General features: G+C 41.7%; 1 protein-coding gene across 2 annotated transcripts in view; it reads right to left on the bottom strand.

The window, feature by feature from the left end:
* DENND1B (DENN domain containing 1B) overlaps nt 1-17,537 on the bottom strand; it is a 333,504-nt gene that overhangs the window by 233,564 nt on the left and 82,403 nt on the right. For both annotated transcript variants that reach the window (XM_061633956.1, XM_061633957.1), the window contains exon 3: nt 5,093-5,136. In XM_061633956.1, the coding sequence (XP_061489940.1) occupies nt 5,093-5,136 (44 nt within the window). The remainder of the gene's footprint in view (nt 1-5,092; nt 5,137-17,537) is intronic.

The following is a 17,537-nucleotide window of genomic DNA, read 5'->3' as shown; positions in this document are numbered from 1 at the left end:
TTGTAGCTATCACTGAGGGTCATCTTTAAAACCAAACTACTACCCTCAAATAATTTTATAATCTGCAGTCAGGGGTCACAGAATTATGGATTTCTGCGGTCTCAAAGGGGCCTTGACCTTGGTTGTTTTGTTGTTGTTGTTCATTTAAAACTGAAGGGAGTTTCAAAAGCAGTTTGTGATATAGCATGGAGGTCAGCTGCTCAAAGTAAAAAATTCCTCTGGACTAATGCAAATCTCTTGCTTGAACCCAGCTACTCTTTGGTTCCCTGACTATGAAAAGGATTGCAGAGTACAATCTTCATTAACCAACGAATAGTTAACTCTTCTAGAATGGTCAGTATTTTTTCTAAAAATAATTCAGGATTAAACTTTTTATGAAACGTGCATATCTCTGCATTTCCCCTCAATGCTACTTTAACTTTAATATGGTTCCTTTTAAATCAGAATCTGAAACCATGATATGAAGCATATTATGATGGCACCTGATTAGTATAAACCATGGTTAGCTTTGGTGCATCAATAACTATAATCTAGGAGAAGCCAACACAGTGCCTTCCAGAGGTTGCTGGACTACAACTTCCATCATCCCTGACAACTGGCCATGCTGGAGGGCAGCACAGTGCTCTGCTCTACCCTATGACTAAGGCCAACTGGGAAAAAAGGATTATATCCCCAAGGCTGACTTCCAAAATATAGTTTACAACAAGTTAGCATTAGGTCTACACCAGACCTCTCTGTGTGCCAGTTGCTATATGGAACAAAAGTGGACTAGTATCCAACTATAGCACACTATTCCATTGTGCTTATTTAATGGACTGAACACAAGTACCAGATGTTAGAACCCTACTACTGCACACCAAGTCTTGAAGTTCTTGAAATATACAATACTGGGATGCTATAATGCCACACAAAAAAACATACATATTTGTAGTATGTAAATGGGTGAGCTGGAGGCAGCAAGTCACACTGAAAACAGTGATATTTACTTCCAAGTACATGCACAGAATTGTGATGCAAGTGTAAATGCACTCTAATCTACTGTAAAGTGCAAGGGCAAATTTACATACTATAATGAAGCAAGGAAATAGAAAATGCAAAGAGAGCTGTTTTCCTTTGATGTGCAATCCTATATTCACCTCAAAGTAAGACCTACTGAACTCAGTTGGCTTACTTCTGAGTAGACATGCTTAGGATTGCACTGTTAAATGTCGTTTCAGCGAAACACATGAAAAGAGGTTCGCGGGGGGGAAGAGATAAAAGCACATAAAATTAATTTGGAGCATAGAGATTAGGTCTCTCCTGCCTACAAAATCTTTTTCATACATTACATTAGAAACATTATTCAAGGATATACAGTTCACATACACTTTCTCTCCCCTACTTTGATGTAGTTTATAACACCACCTTAATCTGACCAGTTTTCATGTGGCAGACACTGAAGAATATGCTCTGAAAATAGAATTAAGTCAACAGAATGCCTAGAATAGGGGTTCCCAAACTGTAGTCCACAGATCAACCTTTGTTCACGTGGTCCACAGCATGTCTGGGAAGAACAGCAGAAGCAGTGGCTATGAATGACAGGTGCAGCAGCTGCTCTGTCATTCTTAGAACCCGGTGGGTCCGCCAGGAGGTAGGCAGGGTGGACCAGAAGTGATGGAGAGAGGAGGCACTTGAAAGGAGTGGAGAGGTTTAGCGGTGAAGTTAATGGAAGGCTAAAATTATGAAGTTTTATCTTGAGTCAATTAAAAATTATAAAGCACCTAGCACGATGCATTACAATTGCTACAACAGGCAGAAAAATCATTAAGTGGCCCGTTAAGACCCTCAGCAATTTTCAAGTGGTCCATGGAGGAAAAAGTTTGGGAACCACTGACCTAAGTGGGGAAGCAAAAGGAAGCAGGCAGGCAATTTGACAGTGTTACTAGGCTCACCCCAAAATAAAATCACTTTAGCTTTCAATTAATTTTACCCTGAATGATCGTCTTAGTTAGGATAATTGAAGCCTATTGTCCCCCAAATTGTTCTGTACTACCCTTCATAATTGATTCCAGGGCCGTGAGCAGCATTGTTATCTTTATTTACACTACTGTGTCTTAAAACAGCAATTATAAAATAGGAGTTGACAAATGGTAGTGTCTGAGCCAAACTGCATCCCACAGAGGGTGTACTTGGCTCCTCAATTGCCAAACTTCCTTCACTTGTCAGACAAAATCAGTTCAGGAAACAGGGAGCAAGAGCAAGTAAAGGGGTGGACACACGATGATGCAGAATCATTGCTAGGGAATGGCCTCACAAATTTTGTTATTACTTCCAGGTATCTGAAAGCACTAGGAAAGTATTTGTGGTCTTGCAAGACAATGATCCAATGCCTGTAGTTCTCTTCCTCCAAATAGGGGGTGGGGAGGAAGGAAGGAGGGAAGATAGTGACCACATTGTGCCTTCTAGTAAGCTATAAAGTGCTAGCGCAAGTAACTGCTGCTGCAGGGCCAAAAGAGCAAATCTTTTTTTAAAAAAAAAATCAGAACTGTCTGTCTGCATTTTCTCAATGAGAATTCCACTAAGTATGAAGTAAAAAATAACTTAATATCTAGTGTTTATTGTGGCTATCCCAAAAATCACCACATCAGCATGGTTATAGATATTCAGTACAAAAACTTACTTCTTGAAAGTGACTTTCAGAGCATAATTATACAGGCTATTGCCATCAAAAATTATGAAACTTGGTTTTAAATTGTCTCTAGTTGTTTTCAAGTTCTATAGTAAACCAGCAACAACATTCATACAAACATACACAAAACCAAAGCTGACGAGAGAAAACAACAAAGTCTTTCTTTTTTTCTGTTTGACAGGTAAGGTACTACCCTCCCACAGTTTTGAAATGTGCCTCACCATTGTGATCCATTTGTCTTCAGAAGGGTCTGAAACTCGGACACCAACAAGTACAATTAAGAGACACTGCATACGGTTTGTTTATTGTATTCACTTAGGCACTGGCCTCATTTGTATCTCACTTTAAACCAATTTAACTAACCTATGGTTTAAAGGTGAAAGTGCTGCATATTGGGGTGCACTGCTGAAATTACAGAAGCTTTGCTTCTCCTCTGCGCCTGCCATGCACTAAGCCATGGTATATTCAAAGCCAGGCTCATGGTTTGTTTCCCCCAAACAAACCATGAGTGGTAAGTCAAGAACAAACCTAGCTTACAGTTTCTGGTTTATTTGGAAAAGAAGGAAAAAAATGTCCAGATTTGGTTGTAACGCTACGCCAGACCATAGCTTAGCTAGCAGCAGCAGCAGGGAGGAGTGAAGCATTTGACATTTTAGCACTAGCACATTGCACATTCACCTTTAAACTATATTTTCATTTAACTATGATCTAAAGTGACACATGAATCAGGCCACTGACAGTCATCTTGGTTAATGATATTGCTTACCTACAGCATCATATTCTGCATCTTTTTCTTGGAACATCTTTATATGCTAAGCTATAAACTTCAGACTATTTCAGTCTATTTTATCAAGGCAATGCTCTTTTCCCATCTGTCTAGATTCCTTTCCTGTCCCACCAAAGGAATCACAGCAGGTTACTTATGTGCCCTTACCTTATGTTATCCAGCAGCCCTTTATCATAGGTTGGCTTCTAATGACTTACTCACCCAATGAACTTTATAGTTGAAAAGAGATACAGGTTCACAACTCTCAAAACCAACATAGGAAACTGCTACTAGGGCATTTGGCTCAATAGCAAGGACAGTTTTTTTCCCCTGTTCCATTTAAACTCTACACATTTTTAAATAGGTTTAACAGAATACATCCATATGCTAACATTTAAATCAGACAAGAGAACTACTTAATAAACTTGCTTTTTGTATAAACACAAGCCTTAGATATACTCAAGCTCAAAGTGTACCTTTGACAAAAACATTTTGCTAAAACAGCCAGATTGAAATCCAAGACACAACTGCTCCCAGACAAAAACCCCATTCATTCAAATGGTTTTTCAGTCCATTTCCTAATGAAGCCAACAGTAAAGCTCTCAACTCCTCCTGTTAATGTGCCATGTTGCCAAGAAAAAAAAAATGCTTAGACTGGAAACGTCTATGCTGCCATGAATAAGTGTCATTGATTTCAATGGGTGTCACACATGCTCAACTGACAACTTTGTTTAGAACTCTAGGACCAGTATTCTTCTGACAAATGCTGAGCTGTAAACTGCTTTGGCAACATAATTTTTATATAGGTTCCTATATTCAAAACAGAATTCAAATGGTTGTTTATATATGCTATTTGTCTCCAAGTATCTGGCACTATTTAAAGCAAAACTGAGAAATCTGCCTGAACCACAGAAAGAGCAACACACATTGCTCAATAAAATCAAAATGAAAAAGAGCCAAGTAAATTAAATAAAAAATGCCCATTTCCCCTCTTCACCTCCATTAACAATTTTTTTGGGGGGGGAGTGTTTTTTTAAAAAACAATAGTTAAAAGACGACCACTTGTTTCCTGCAAGTGTTTACCTGCTGTTGAAAACTGCTAACATGCCAAAGTGTCAAAGTAGCTCTGATGAATGGGAGAACATATTCATGAGTACTAAGATACCACCAATGGTGCATTACATACACAAGCAACATGTTACACCAGTGCTGATACTGGCACATGTGAGGAAGCATGTCCAAAACCAGCACCTTAGATTATCATTGCTGATGTGCATCTAGTGGCAATTTCAATACTGTATGTAAATCATAATTTCCCTAATTTGTTCCACTGGAACTGTATTCATGACTGCAGAAGAAGAAGAAAACACCACTAGTGGTGTTTGGTCATAATATCCACCCAGATTAAGAATAATAATGTGACAAATCCATGAAAGCAACTAACATAGTGTGTAGCTCTTCCTGCCACAAACCCATTCTAATGATCAAATCAGCTGGTGAAGACTCTTTTATTGCTATCATCAGCCATCTGCCCTCCTATAGCTGAATAGGAAAGCTTTAAAAAAAACTGTAGAAAAGCAGATGATGCTGATATTATTATTATTGTTATTATTTTTATTACTCTGTCATTTTAAAAGGATCAGTCTCACGTTTCTAACCTTGTCTCCAAAGTCCTCCGGGAACTTCCACAAAACCACAGGATCTGTAAATAATTGACAGACAGTATTAATCAGAGGCAAAGGAACAGAGTTTTATGGTAGAGTACATTAATATTAAAGAGGGTCAACTTAGCTTCAGGCTCACAGACAAGCAAAAAAAAGTGTCTCAAAACTAAAATACAGGATTATTAAAAAAAATAATTTCATATTTATGAAACTCCCTGCATATTTGTTAACATAATATAAGGTTATTCTGTAACTTTTTTTAATTGCCATTTACTCTGTGGCTATTTCAATGCCTTTTAAAGAAGTTATTCCAATATTCATTTTGTAAAAGGGAATTAGAAGTAGAAAATATGCAAAATGTTTTTCAAAAGTCAATGTTTAAGCTCATCTCACTGTTTTAAAGCTCTTAACTGAGCTGTTTTTTGCATTTGGGATTTACAATTTCAGATTAAGAATATAACAGAATACCACCTGCAATTTGGCACCTCCTACGTTCAAAAAATGATTTGATTTTATACCAGCTAACACTGGTTTTAAAAAAAGAATTTGATAGCTTCATGGAGATTTTAATTCTTTTTGTCTCAATCCTGGCCCCAGATCTGGCTTTCTAGCATATGCAACTAGGCCTCTGCCTTGAAGAACTGCTTGCGTTGATGCGACCAGCAGCATGTGGCAATCAACCACTTGCATTGATGTGGCCAGCAATGTGTCCTCTCGACCCTTGCCTTTCTTGGCTTATTAAAGCTTGCCGAGGGGATCTGACCAAGTGGATTCAGGGTGTGGTCAACGTATTATTGCGGGAGGGAGTGGTTCCAGCGGCCTTGAAAGAGGCAGTGATCTGACCACTCCTGAAAAAGCCCACCCTGGACCCATTGGTTTGTGACAACTATCGACCAGTTGCAAATACCCCCTTCTTAGGGAAGGTGATGGAGAGGGTTGTGGCGCAGCAATTGCAAGTACTCTTGGATGAAAGAGATTATCTTCACCCATCCCAGTCTGGGTTGAGGCCTGGTTATGGGACTGAATCGGCCTTGGTCGCCCTGATGGATGACCTTTATTGGGAGAAGACAGGGGGAGTGCGACCCTATTATTCTTACTTGATCTCTCAGTGGCTTTTGATACCATTGACTATGGTATCCTTCTGGGCTGACTTGGTGAGATGGGTATTGGAGGCACTGTTTTAGAGTGGTTCCAGTCCTATCTCCAAGGTCGTTCTCAGAGAATAGCATTGGATGACTGTCTTTTGGTCCCCTGGAGTTGTGCTATGGGGTGGCGCAGGGTACCATCTTGTCCCCCATGCTGTTTAACATCTATATGAAGCCCTTGGGAGGTGTCATCAGGAGATTTGGGGTGAGGTGTCAGCAGTATGCTGATGATACCCAGCTCTATTTCTCCATAACATCTGAACTGGGAGAGGCCGTGCAAGCCCTTGACCGCTGCCTGGACTCAGTTGTGGGCTGGATGAGGGCCACTAAACTGAGTCTGAATCCTAGCAAGACGGAGGCATGGTGGGTTTGTGGTTCCCGAGTTCGGATAATTAGTCAGTTGCCTGCTTTGGATGGGGTCATACTCCCTCTAAAAGAGCAGGTTCGTAGTCTGGGGGTGCTCCTGGATCCATCTTTGTCACTAGAGGCCCAGGTGACCTCAGTGGCTAGGAGTGCCTTTTACCAGCTTCGGCTGGTAAGACCAGGATAGCCTGACTGTGACGGTCCTTCCCTGGCTCTCCCTGTCAGGTTACTACCTGCTCGTGGCTACTGCCTGTCACTAGGCACCACCAGGGACTCCACCAGTCCGGACCGTCCTTTTTTATGGTTTCTCTCTCCGCTCTAGCATAGACCTCACCAGATTCCCCTGCTAGGCAGCACCACCAGTCACGTTCTATAACCAGTATCCCCAGAGACTCTGCCTGAGTCTCTCTCAATCAGGTTACCTCTGTGACTGCGTGCTCAAGCTGTCCCACTCCCTTTGTATCAATGCAGATACATATATTTGTGGTTTGCTCTGAATACTTGTGGTGTTATTCTTCCCTTCCCCGCTGCCACCATTTGTTATTCTTCAGCCTTGGTATTTACCTTACCCTCCCTTCTGGTCTGTGAAACCCCAGCCAAGGATCAGGCCTTTGGTAAACCAAAAGTATTTATTAAATAACAAAGATAACAAAGATTACTTTATAAAGGCACTTAAGCATATGGTTACATCTATTCCTGAGGTACTGGTCTTAGTATTAATCCGAACTCCACACTCTCCTCTCATAAACCCACCAAACAACCCTCTAACGTCCACACTCCACCTCACATCCACCTTCCACCTCACATCCACCTTCCACCTCACATCCACCAACTCTCCACACAATCTCCTCTCAAAAACCCACCAAAACAACCCACAACGTCCACCCAGATTCACCACAGATTCTCCACCCAGATTTACCTGACATCCTTCCATTTATACTGTCAGCCATTTTAAACATTCAGCCAATCATCCAGCATTCTACTGCCCATTCACTCCCCCCTCCTCTTTCATTTCACTTACCATGTATCTCCTATACAAACAGCACTTACCATATATACACTAATAGAGGAACATCACATTCCCCCCCCCCTTAAAACAACGGCAGAGTATTATTCCTGTTCCAGGATTTATACGTCGCGTTAACAATATAACAAGTCTCTATGGGGAAAATGTCTTCCTTTGTTCCTCCGTCTGGTCACGTCACTGCAGTCCCAGCCACTTGCCTGGAAAGTCCATCGGCCAGTACATTGTCCTTGCCTTTTATGAACTGGAAGTCCACGTGATAGTCTTGTAGGGCCCAGGACCACCTCTGCAGCATAGTGTTATGGTTTTTCATAGTCTGCAACCATAACAAGGCCCGATGATCCATTGTTACCGTGAATCTTCGTCCCCACACATATGGGCGCAACTTGTTCAGTCCCCACACGACCGCTAGGCACTCCTTTTGGACCGACAAATAGTTTTTCTCCCTCGGCATCAGCTTGCAACTCAGATACGCCACTGGATGTCTGGTGCCTTCTCTCTCCTGCAGCAAGATGACACCCAGCGCGAGGTCTGACGCATCTGTAGCCACGATGAATGGTTGCTCATAGTCTGGTGCTATTAATATGGGTCCTTGGCACAAGGCTTGCTTCAGCAGATCAAAAGCCTTCTGACATTCATTCGTCCATACCACACGCTCAGAACACTTTTTCTTTGTCAATTCATGCAAGGGGGTTGCTATTTCCCCAAAATTTCTCACAAACTTCCTATAAAAACCAGCCACACCTAGAAATGCCCTTACTTGTTTTTTGGTTAAGGGGATAGGCCACGCTTGTATTACCTCCACCTTGCTGCGTAAGGGGGTGATTTTCCCACTCCCCACCTTATGTCCTAAATAGATTACTTCCTTTAGCCCAAACTGGCATTTCTTAGCTTTTATTGTGAGGCCTGCTTTTCTTAATGCCTCTAATACTGTGGTCAGGTGTTGGACATGCTCAGGCACCGACTTGCTAAAAATGGCCACGTCATCGATATAGGCCACTGCAAAATCTGACATGCCTCGCAACACAGTATTGATTAGCCTCTGAAATGAACTTGGTGAGTTCCTTAGTCCCATGGGTAAGGTCACAAACTCATATAACCCATCCGGTGTACTGAAGGCAGTTTTGGCTCTGGATTGCTCGTCTAGTTCCATTTGCCAAAATCCTTTACAGAGGTCTAACGTAGAGATAATGGTTGCTGCCCCCAATGACTCTAATATTGCGTCTACCCTGGGCATAGGATACGCATCTGGGACCGTAATTTTATTGATTAGCCGATAATCAATGCAAAATCTTGTCGTTCCATCTTTTTTTGGAACCAGGACAATACTTGAGGCCCAGGGACTGATGGATTCCCTGATCACTCCTAATTCCAGCATATCTTCCACATCATACACACGTTCCCTGGCTGTTCTGTCATACCAGTAACTTTGCTTCTGCTGAGCTTGACTCAAATTCTTTTTCACTACTTCCATCATTGATGTTAATTTATTGCGGAATTCCAATACAAAATCTACTACAGATGTTTTGTACTCTCCCAGGGTTCCTTCCCATGAATTTTTTAACAGTTCCAAAGGTCCCCTCACTTTTCTAGTGAACATCAGTTCAAAGGGTGAGAAGCCTGTTGACTCCTGAGGGACTTCTCTGTATGCAAATAAGAAGCATCCCAAACGTTCATCCCAGTCTTGTGGGTGATCTTGAACATAGCTTCTTATCATGCCCTTCAAAACTCCATTGAATCTCTCAGTTAGCCCATTAGTGGCGGGATGGTAAGTAGTGGTCTTTAGATGTTTTAGACCACAACATTTCCACATACATTGCATCACTTCTCCCATGAATACACTGCCTTGATCCGTCACCACTTCATGAGGGAAACCCAGCCTCATAAAGATTTTTAATAAAGCCTCTGCCACTACAGGGGCTTCTACAGATCTCAGTGCTTCTGCGTCTGGGTACCTGGTGGCAAAATCCACCACCACCACTAGATATTTCTTGCCATGCTTTGTGGGTTTGGAAAAAGGGCCCACCAAATCTATTCCCACTCTATATAAGGGTTGTCCAATTATAGGAAGGGGCTTTAAGGGTGCCTTAGTCTTTACTCCACTTTTTCCCACCTTTTGGCATATACCACAAGATAGACAATGTTGTTTTACATCTTTGGAGATGTTTGGCCAATAATAGTGTGCAGCCAATCTCCTCTTGGTCTTTTTTATTCCCAGATGTCCTGCACATGGGACATCGTGGGCTACCTCTAGCAATCTGGTTCTGTATTTGCTAGGTACTATCAATTGCTTCACTGGTTCACATTCATCCTTTCTCTCAGCAGGCATCCACAGTCTATATAAAATCCCATTCTCACACACAACTTGATTCCTCAGTTTGTCAGTGAAAGGAATCTGTTGGGTCAGGACTTGCTCCTTTATTTGATTCAAACTGGTATCCTTATTCAGTTCTTCTCTGAAATGCTCTGTCTCTTCCCCAGAGACCAGTTGATACAGTTTGTCTCCTTCAGCAGGCCTGCCAAGGGTTGCTATGGGGACCTGGGGCTCGCAAACAGATTCCACCCTGTTTCCTTCAGCCCCCCTAAACATGGCTTCTGTTTCTCTGCCAAATTGCTGTCTGGTCACCACATATATTTTCCCTTGTGCCCCCATAACATCTCTTCCCAGTATCACTGGTTCTTGTTGTTGGGCATTAATGCCTACTTTATATCTGCCCTCTCGACCTCTCCACGCCATTTTCACTAGGGCCACAGGCAAGCTTTCTGGTTGACCCCTCACTCCTTGGATATTCACCGTTTCCTGAGGTAATATTTCTTCAGATTTTATTAAATCTGGCCTCAGTAACGTCTGAGCAGCACCAGTGTCAAGCAATGCCCAATAATTTGCCCCTTGTACACTCACTTCCTCTCTCAGACTTGAATCAAGGTCTGTTACTTCTGTCCAGTTTATCTGGCAGAACTAAACCTTTTTTGTGGTTAAATCTTTTGGTTCTATTTTTACTGCCCTTGCCTGAGCAGGATTACTAATGGGGTTGGCAACCTCACATTGAAAACGTAGGTGCCCCGGTCTACCACATTTGTAGCATAATTTCTCCTCTGTTTTAGGGTACACAGATCCACTCTGGGGTGTCCTGCGCCCTTCAGATTTTAATGGAGGACTCACTCGCTGTGGCACCACATCCTTTCTGCCACCATTATATGGTCTGGGTTTAAACTCTCTTGATGTTTTCCCCACCCAGCCAGTTCTGTTGGAGGCAAAGTGATCCGCCATCTCTGCGGCCTCCTGCACCAATGTAGGGGAACGGTCTATGACAAGGAGCCTTATTTCTGGTGGTAACTGATGGAATAATTGATCCAGTATCATGAGGCTTTTCACCTCTTCCACTGACTGAGCTTTGGCACTACTCATCCACTTTCCAAATATATCCATCAACTTAGCTCCCAGTTCAACAAAAGACCTCCCTGCTTGGATCTGACAGTTTCGGAATAATTTTCTAAAGTAGTCAGGTCCCAGTCTGAACCTTTTGTATACTGCCTCTTTAAACTCAGCATAGGTGACGGGCTTGTCTGAGGGGAAATATTGGTATACCTCAGCCAATTCCCCTTTAATCAGGTTTGATAAATATTGCATATATTTATCCTCTGGTAGCCCCCACAATTGAGCTGCTTTTTCAAAAGTGCTGAGGTAAATCTGTGGATCTTGTCCAGGCTCAAACACTGCAAAGTCTTTTGGTGTAACTTTTATTTTTGTTTCATTTCTGTCCTTTCTTGTTTCATCAGCATGAAACCTCTCCCTTTCAAACTTTAACTTTTCCACCTGTAATTCAGCATCCACTCTCATTCTCTCAAATTCCAACTCCCTCTGTTTTTCCTTCTCTGCACCTTCCATCCTCAATCTCTCAGTTTCCAACTCCCTCTGTTTTTCCTTCTCTGCACCTTCCATCCTCAATCTCTCAGTTTCCAACTCATGCTCCCATCTTAACTTCTCTCTCAAGTACTCTATATAAGCGGGATTGCTTGAGTATCCTTCTGGGGTCTCTTCCCTGACAGGTTGTTTTTGCTGGGCAGTTGCAAATCCTATAAGTGCTACCCTCAATTCATCTACCCCTTTACCCTCGTGAGGTAAATTAAATGTTATGCACTTCTCCACCAGCTCCTCTCTTTTCATTTTTATATATTCAGCCATGGTCACTCACTCTTTGCCACACACTCTTTGCCAGTCACTCTCACAAGTAATCTTGTTTTGCTATTTCTGTTTGCCACACCACTGTTAGGGATTCTCTAGTATTCGTATCTCACTGCTACATCCAACACCTGTGACGTATTCTCCTGTGTTCGTATCCCACCGCTACTGCCACCACCTGTGACGGTCCTTCCCTGGCTCTCCCTGTCAGGTTACTACCTGCTCGTGGCTACTGCCTGTCACTAGGCACCACCAGGGACTCCACCAATCCGGACCGTCCTTTTTTATGGTTTCTCTCTCCGCTCTAGCATAGACCTCACCAGATCCCCCTGCTAGGCAGCACCACCAGTCACGTTCTATAACCAGTATCCCCAGAGACTCTGCCTGAGTCTCTCTCAATCAGGTTACCTCTGTGACTGCGTGCTCAAGCTGTCCCACTCCCTTTGTATCAATGCAGATACATATATTTCTGATTTGCTCTGAATACTTGTGGTGTTATTCTTCCATCCCACCTCTGCCACCACATAGGACGGTCCAGACTGGTGGAGTCCCTGGTGGTGCCTAGTGACAGGCAGTAGCCACGAGCAGGTAGTAACCTGACAGGGAGAGCCAGGGAAGGACCATCACACTGACCACTGTTGTCCATGCACTGGTAACCTCCAGGCTGGATTACTGCAATGTGCTCTATATGGGAATGCCCTTGAGGTTGGTCTGGAAGCTGCAGCTGGTACCAAATGCAGCGACGAGACTGCTCACTGGAGCAGGGCATCAACAACATGTCACCCCGCTGCTGAAAGAATTGCACTGGCTGCCCATTTGCTACCAGGCCAAGTTCAAGGTTCTCGTTTTGGTGTACAAAGCCCTATACAACTTGGGAGCAGGATACCTGAAATACCATCTTATCCCTTATATACCCACTCAATCACTGCACGCTGCAGGTGAGGGCCTTATCAGGAGGTCTGTTCTGCACAACCTGTGGGAACGAACCTTTAGTGTGGCGGCACCTACCCTGTGGAATTCCCTCCCCTTAAATATTAGACAGGTGCCATCTCTGTTATCTTTTTGGAGCCTATTGAAGACTTTCCTCTTTCAACAAGCTGTTTAAGTTGAGACCTATCCAAGTATGCCCCTGTGTTGGAATTGCTTTTTAATATGTTCTTAAACTTTCTTTTTTTAAATGTTTTTAATCTTAGAAGATGTTTTGATAGCTTTTTTTAAGTAACATTTTTGAAGATGTTTTGTTTTAATATGTTTTAAAGTTTATTTTATGATGTTTTAATGTTTTTAGTGCTTTTGTTTGCTGCTCTGGGCTTCTGCTGGGAGGAAGGGCAGGATATAATAATAATAATAATAATAATAATAATAATAATAATAATAATAAATACTTCATTCTTATGATACTGAGGAATCATCATTCAAAATGTGTCTGTAAATATACTTTTCTGCAACAAAACAAAAAATTGTTACTGTTGTTTTACAGTGTTACTACTTTACTCTTTTTATATGCTGTGATAGTATGTTAGTAGGTTGTGATAAAACCCATGTGCAGCCGTTAATTATTATATTACAAAGACAAGCACTTCCATCACCTTCAGAAGCTTGGAGGTGGGGAGGTGACCCAGAAGAGAACATTCTTTGCGGCATCCCCTAAACTGTAGAATTCCCTCCTCACAGAGGTGTGTCTGGCACCTTCATTATATAGTTTTCACAGACGGCCGAAGACACCTCTTTACCCTGGTCTTTTGACACTTGAGATGTGTATTTTTAGGACCCACCCTGTTTTTGTGATTGTAAGTTACAATGAAATGTTGGTATAACGCAGTTCACTATACCGTAGATTCAGATATACCAGAGGTATGACCATGTCCCTGAATATAATACTGTAAACAGCAACCTAGTTTTCGCTATAACACAGAACCCCTATAACCCAACTGCATCCTTGGTCCCCACGACCCTCGTGTTATAGCAAGGTCCTACTGTATTTTAAATTGCAGAGAAGGGTTGAAAATGAGACATGGACAGCAATGTTTGGGTGGAACTAATGGGCCACTTTATCAAATCTTAACACTAAAGTAAAGCCTGAAGTAAACCTGCAGAGGGGGATTATAAGTGCTGGAACAGTGCATACAAGTTAGGCAAAGCCTGTGTGCAACTATTAGGGCAACCGACCTCTGCTAGGGCAGGAGCAAGCCATCTGCCCATCCTGGCCCCCATCACACCCTTAGGGTGCATAGGGAGGCCTTCCTATATCACCCCCAGGGACCCCAAAACCCAGGACAGATGAAGTAAGTAGGTGACCTGTATCCTGCCCCACGCCCTATAGCCCTGAGCTGTAGGCCTCAGGAGCCACCTGTTACCCCCAAAGGTGCCTAAGGGTGTCACTTGCTGCCCTTCCACACTTTCCTGCCATATTGACCAAATTAACCTGTTAGGATAGCCAATGTAAAATGCTGAAAGTGCCTGAATTAATGTATTAAAATAGTCCAAACAACTAGATTAACCTATTCACCAACCAATGCCCGTGCTAACCCCACTCCTTCCCAGCTACCGCAGTGTGGAGTAGACAAAACAAACCCACCCATGACCTGGGCAGGCAGGCCAAAAAATTACTACTCGGCTCCTAAGCAACCCACTAAAGCACACTATGGAAGAGTGAAGAGGGCAAGCACCACAGAGCTGAAGATCCAAGGGGGAGAGGTGTGACCAGTGTGGGCCTAAAACAGACCCAGCTGCCCGACTCCTGTGTGGCTACACCAGCATGCAGGCACACTGCATGTGTATGCCTACCCTTCACCCAAATGGCGGCGAAGAGTCAACCCCCAGGCTGCAAAGCTCACCCTGCGACCCAACACAGGCACATATCACAGTGCAGGAATTGTGTTTAAGGCTGTATTTTAAATTATTGTAACCTGCCCTGGGACTTCAGGGCGAAGGGTGGTTAGTAAATTAAAATAATAATCTTTAACATATAAATATAGAAAACCCTAGCAGATCTCACAAGCCTGAACTCTGCCCACCCTTGGTCTGAGTAATCCATTCTGCAAAATAAAGACCAGATAAATATTCTTATGTTACTTGCTATTATGACTTTAGTTCTGCATGCATCTCTTCAGAAATTTTCGTTGCCGCTCACTAGAATTCCAAGAATCAATTAATTTTCACACCTCCTTTCTGAAATGTTCCCATCATTTCCATTTAAGGTACAATCCCACCAGGATATTGGAGGAGGGGCACAGTTTTTCACTACATAAAAGAGTTGGCAGTTTTCATGTAACTCGTTCCACAGTCCTGAATATGATGAGTAGCTGATCTCTGTATTCCTATTCCCTGAGCGGACAGGTCTGAAAACTTTGGTACAAAATTCCTTGTGTCTTGAGAAACTGATTAAGTGATGAGAAGGAGGCCATCAACAAGGAGCAAGAGGCTACATCTTGACAAGAAGTATAATCCTATTCTGCAATTATATACTTTCTCTTCAGATCTAACAAGACCAAATTTACTTTTCCTGCAAAGACTGATTTCTACTGACCCATTTGATCTGGCAACATTAGGTCAATTTCATGCTGATTTTATGGGTGAGAGAACACGAATAGCTAAAAGAAAACACTGTTGCCATAGAAGCCTTATAATTCACTTCACAGCTTCCTATTTTTAATGGATAGATCAACATATGGCTTCCTAAATCTCAAAATGTATTGATGCTGTACTAAACTCTTTAAGTTATATTAAGTGACCGTCAGGAAAGCATCACCAAATATTTTCAATTAAATATAGATATTATGAAAATAGTATTGGATTCACATTTGCACAAGGTTGCTTCCATCCGTGCAAGAGATCTTTTCAGATCCTTCCTAATGGTAACAGCTCCTCTCCCAGGCCATCCAATATCTAGGGCCCTCTGGAAAGGCATTCCATCAGATACAAGGGACTACCACCAGATGCAACCCCCTCCCTCGCGCATGGAACCACTTTCATCTCATGTAAGGAGTGGGTTTGGATCCAAGCCTCTCAGATTATTATACTGTTATAAAATCAATCATACTTTCTCCATGAAAGAAGCACTAAATATTTATTGAAACTATGCTACATTTATTTCATGTTGATTTTAACATGTTTAAGACAGAGTAATGGTGGTTAAAAATTAAATCTCACCTTCTCTTCCATATTTTATTTTATTTTATTTGGAATATTTCTAAAAATGATTCCAGGATAGTGAACATAAAAACAATTACCAATAAATATTAAGACAAATAACAAAAATCAGAACATAATAGAATCTGAGTAGCAAAATCTAGAAGTAAAGCTATCTATAGGATATCAATATTAAACTGGAAAAAAGATCATATGAGGAAAACCTGCTAAAACTAGCTTTGGCAATTATCTGGGTAAATGAAAATTTATATTTTATACACTTATGATTACTGTAAATCACTTCAAGGTATAGTTTTAAATATTTAAAGGAAACATTTATCTGCATTAGAAAATATACCCTACAAACATTAAAGTTAAGGGTTAGCTAAGTTTTGCTGTCATTTTGAAATCAGATTTGTGGATTTTACTTAATTTAACATTCAGAATATCTTATTTTGGACCAGTATAGTTATGGTATGAAAGGCTGTCTATAGAAAGAGAAAGCAATACATACAGCAAGAGGTCAACAGATAACTTGTCTTACTCTTAAAAATACTAAGTTTTAACTGATCACACTCTACTAATTTATACAAAAATTAATCTTGTGCCATTGTGTTTTCAGTATTAAGGCCACAGACTTTGAATTAGATTATAATTGCAGTCATTTATCTATTGGATAAATTCCATTGCTTTTAGAACTAGAAACAGTTCAGAAAAAATAAACATGGTTTCTTCAACTTTGCCTCACTAAAGCTCTGTAAGTGGAAAAGTAGGCAAAAATATTATGATATTCTAGCTGCATCACTTTCCCACATTACTTTAAAAAACACGGCTATGCACATCTTTGCATTAAGATGCATGCAAGTCTAATGTGCAGAGCTAACATCTCTACAAGCATTTCTGCTACTTTTCTACTTATGTATTTTTTATAGTTTCACACATACTCAAACCCCAACATTCCCAAAGCAGATGCTTAAGTTGGGATACAGTGCAACTAGGTCCCCCATCAAGCTGGGAAGCAATGTAGCTCTCTCAAGCTGAGCTTTGGCTCCAGAGCAGCTGGCTTGGCACAGAGATCATTTTCTATCCACCAGCTTTTCCAAGGCAGACAACGCTCGCTGAGGCAGTCACACTGTTGGAAGACCAGTAGAAAGCTGCCTTCTCACTGACCATTGGCTTTCGAGAGATTAGCAGAAATCCGGCTGGTAGAATATCTCAAACCTTCACTGGAAGCCAATGAAGGGTTTTACCAGAACTCTCATGCACAGCTCCAGATCAAAAAACTGGATGTCTCCTCTGGGAAATTATATATAATTTCTGTTACCTTTCAGCTAAAAGGTGGCTCACAAAGGTTAATTAATACAAATACAAAATTCAAACAATACAATAGGTAGAGCACACGATCAGTGTACATAGCACTTGAGTTCAAGAGTACATGTTCCCACCCAGAGAAGTTTGTTGTTGTGTGCCTTCAGGTCAATTACGACTTATGACGACCCTATGAATCAGTGATCTCCAATACCATCCATTGTGAACCACCCTGTTCAGATCTTGTAAGTTCAGGTCTGTGGCTTCCTTTATGGAATCAATCCA

Source organism: Rhineura floridana, chromosome 6 (assembly GCF_030035675.1).
Source record: "Rhineura floridana isolate rRhiFlo1 chromosome 6, rRhiFlo1.hap2, whole genome shotgun sequence".
NCBI classification, from domain to species: Eukaryota; Metazoa; Chordata; class Lepidosauria; order Squamata; family Rhineuridae; genus Rhineura; species Rhineura floridana.
This window is presented reverse-complemented; position numbering and strand designations above follow the sequence as displayed.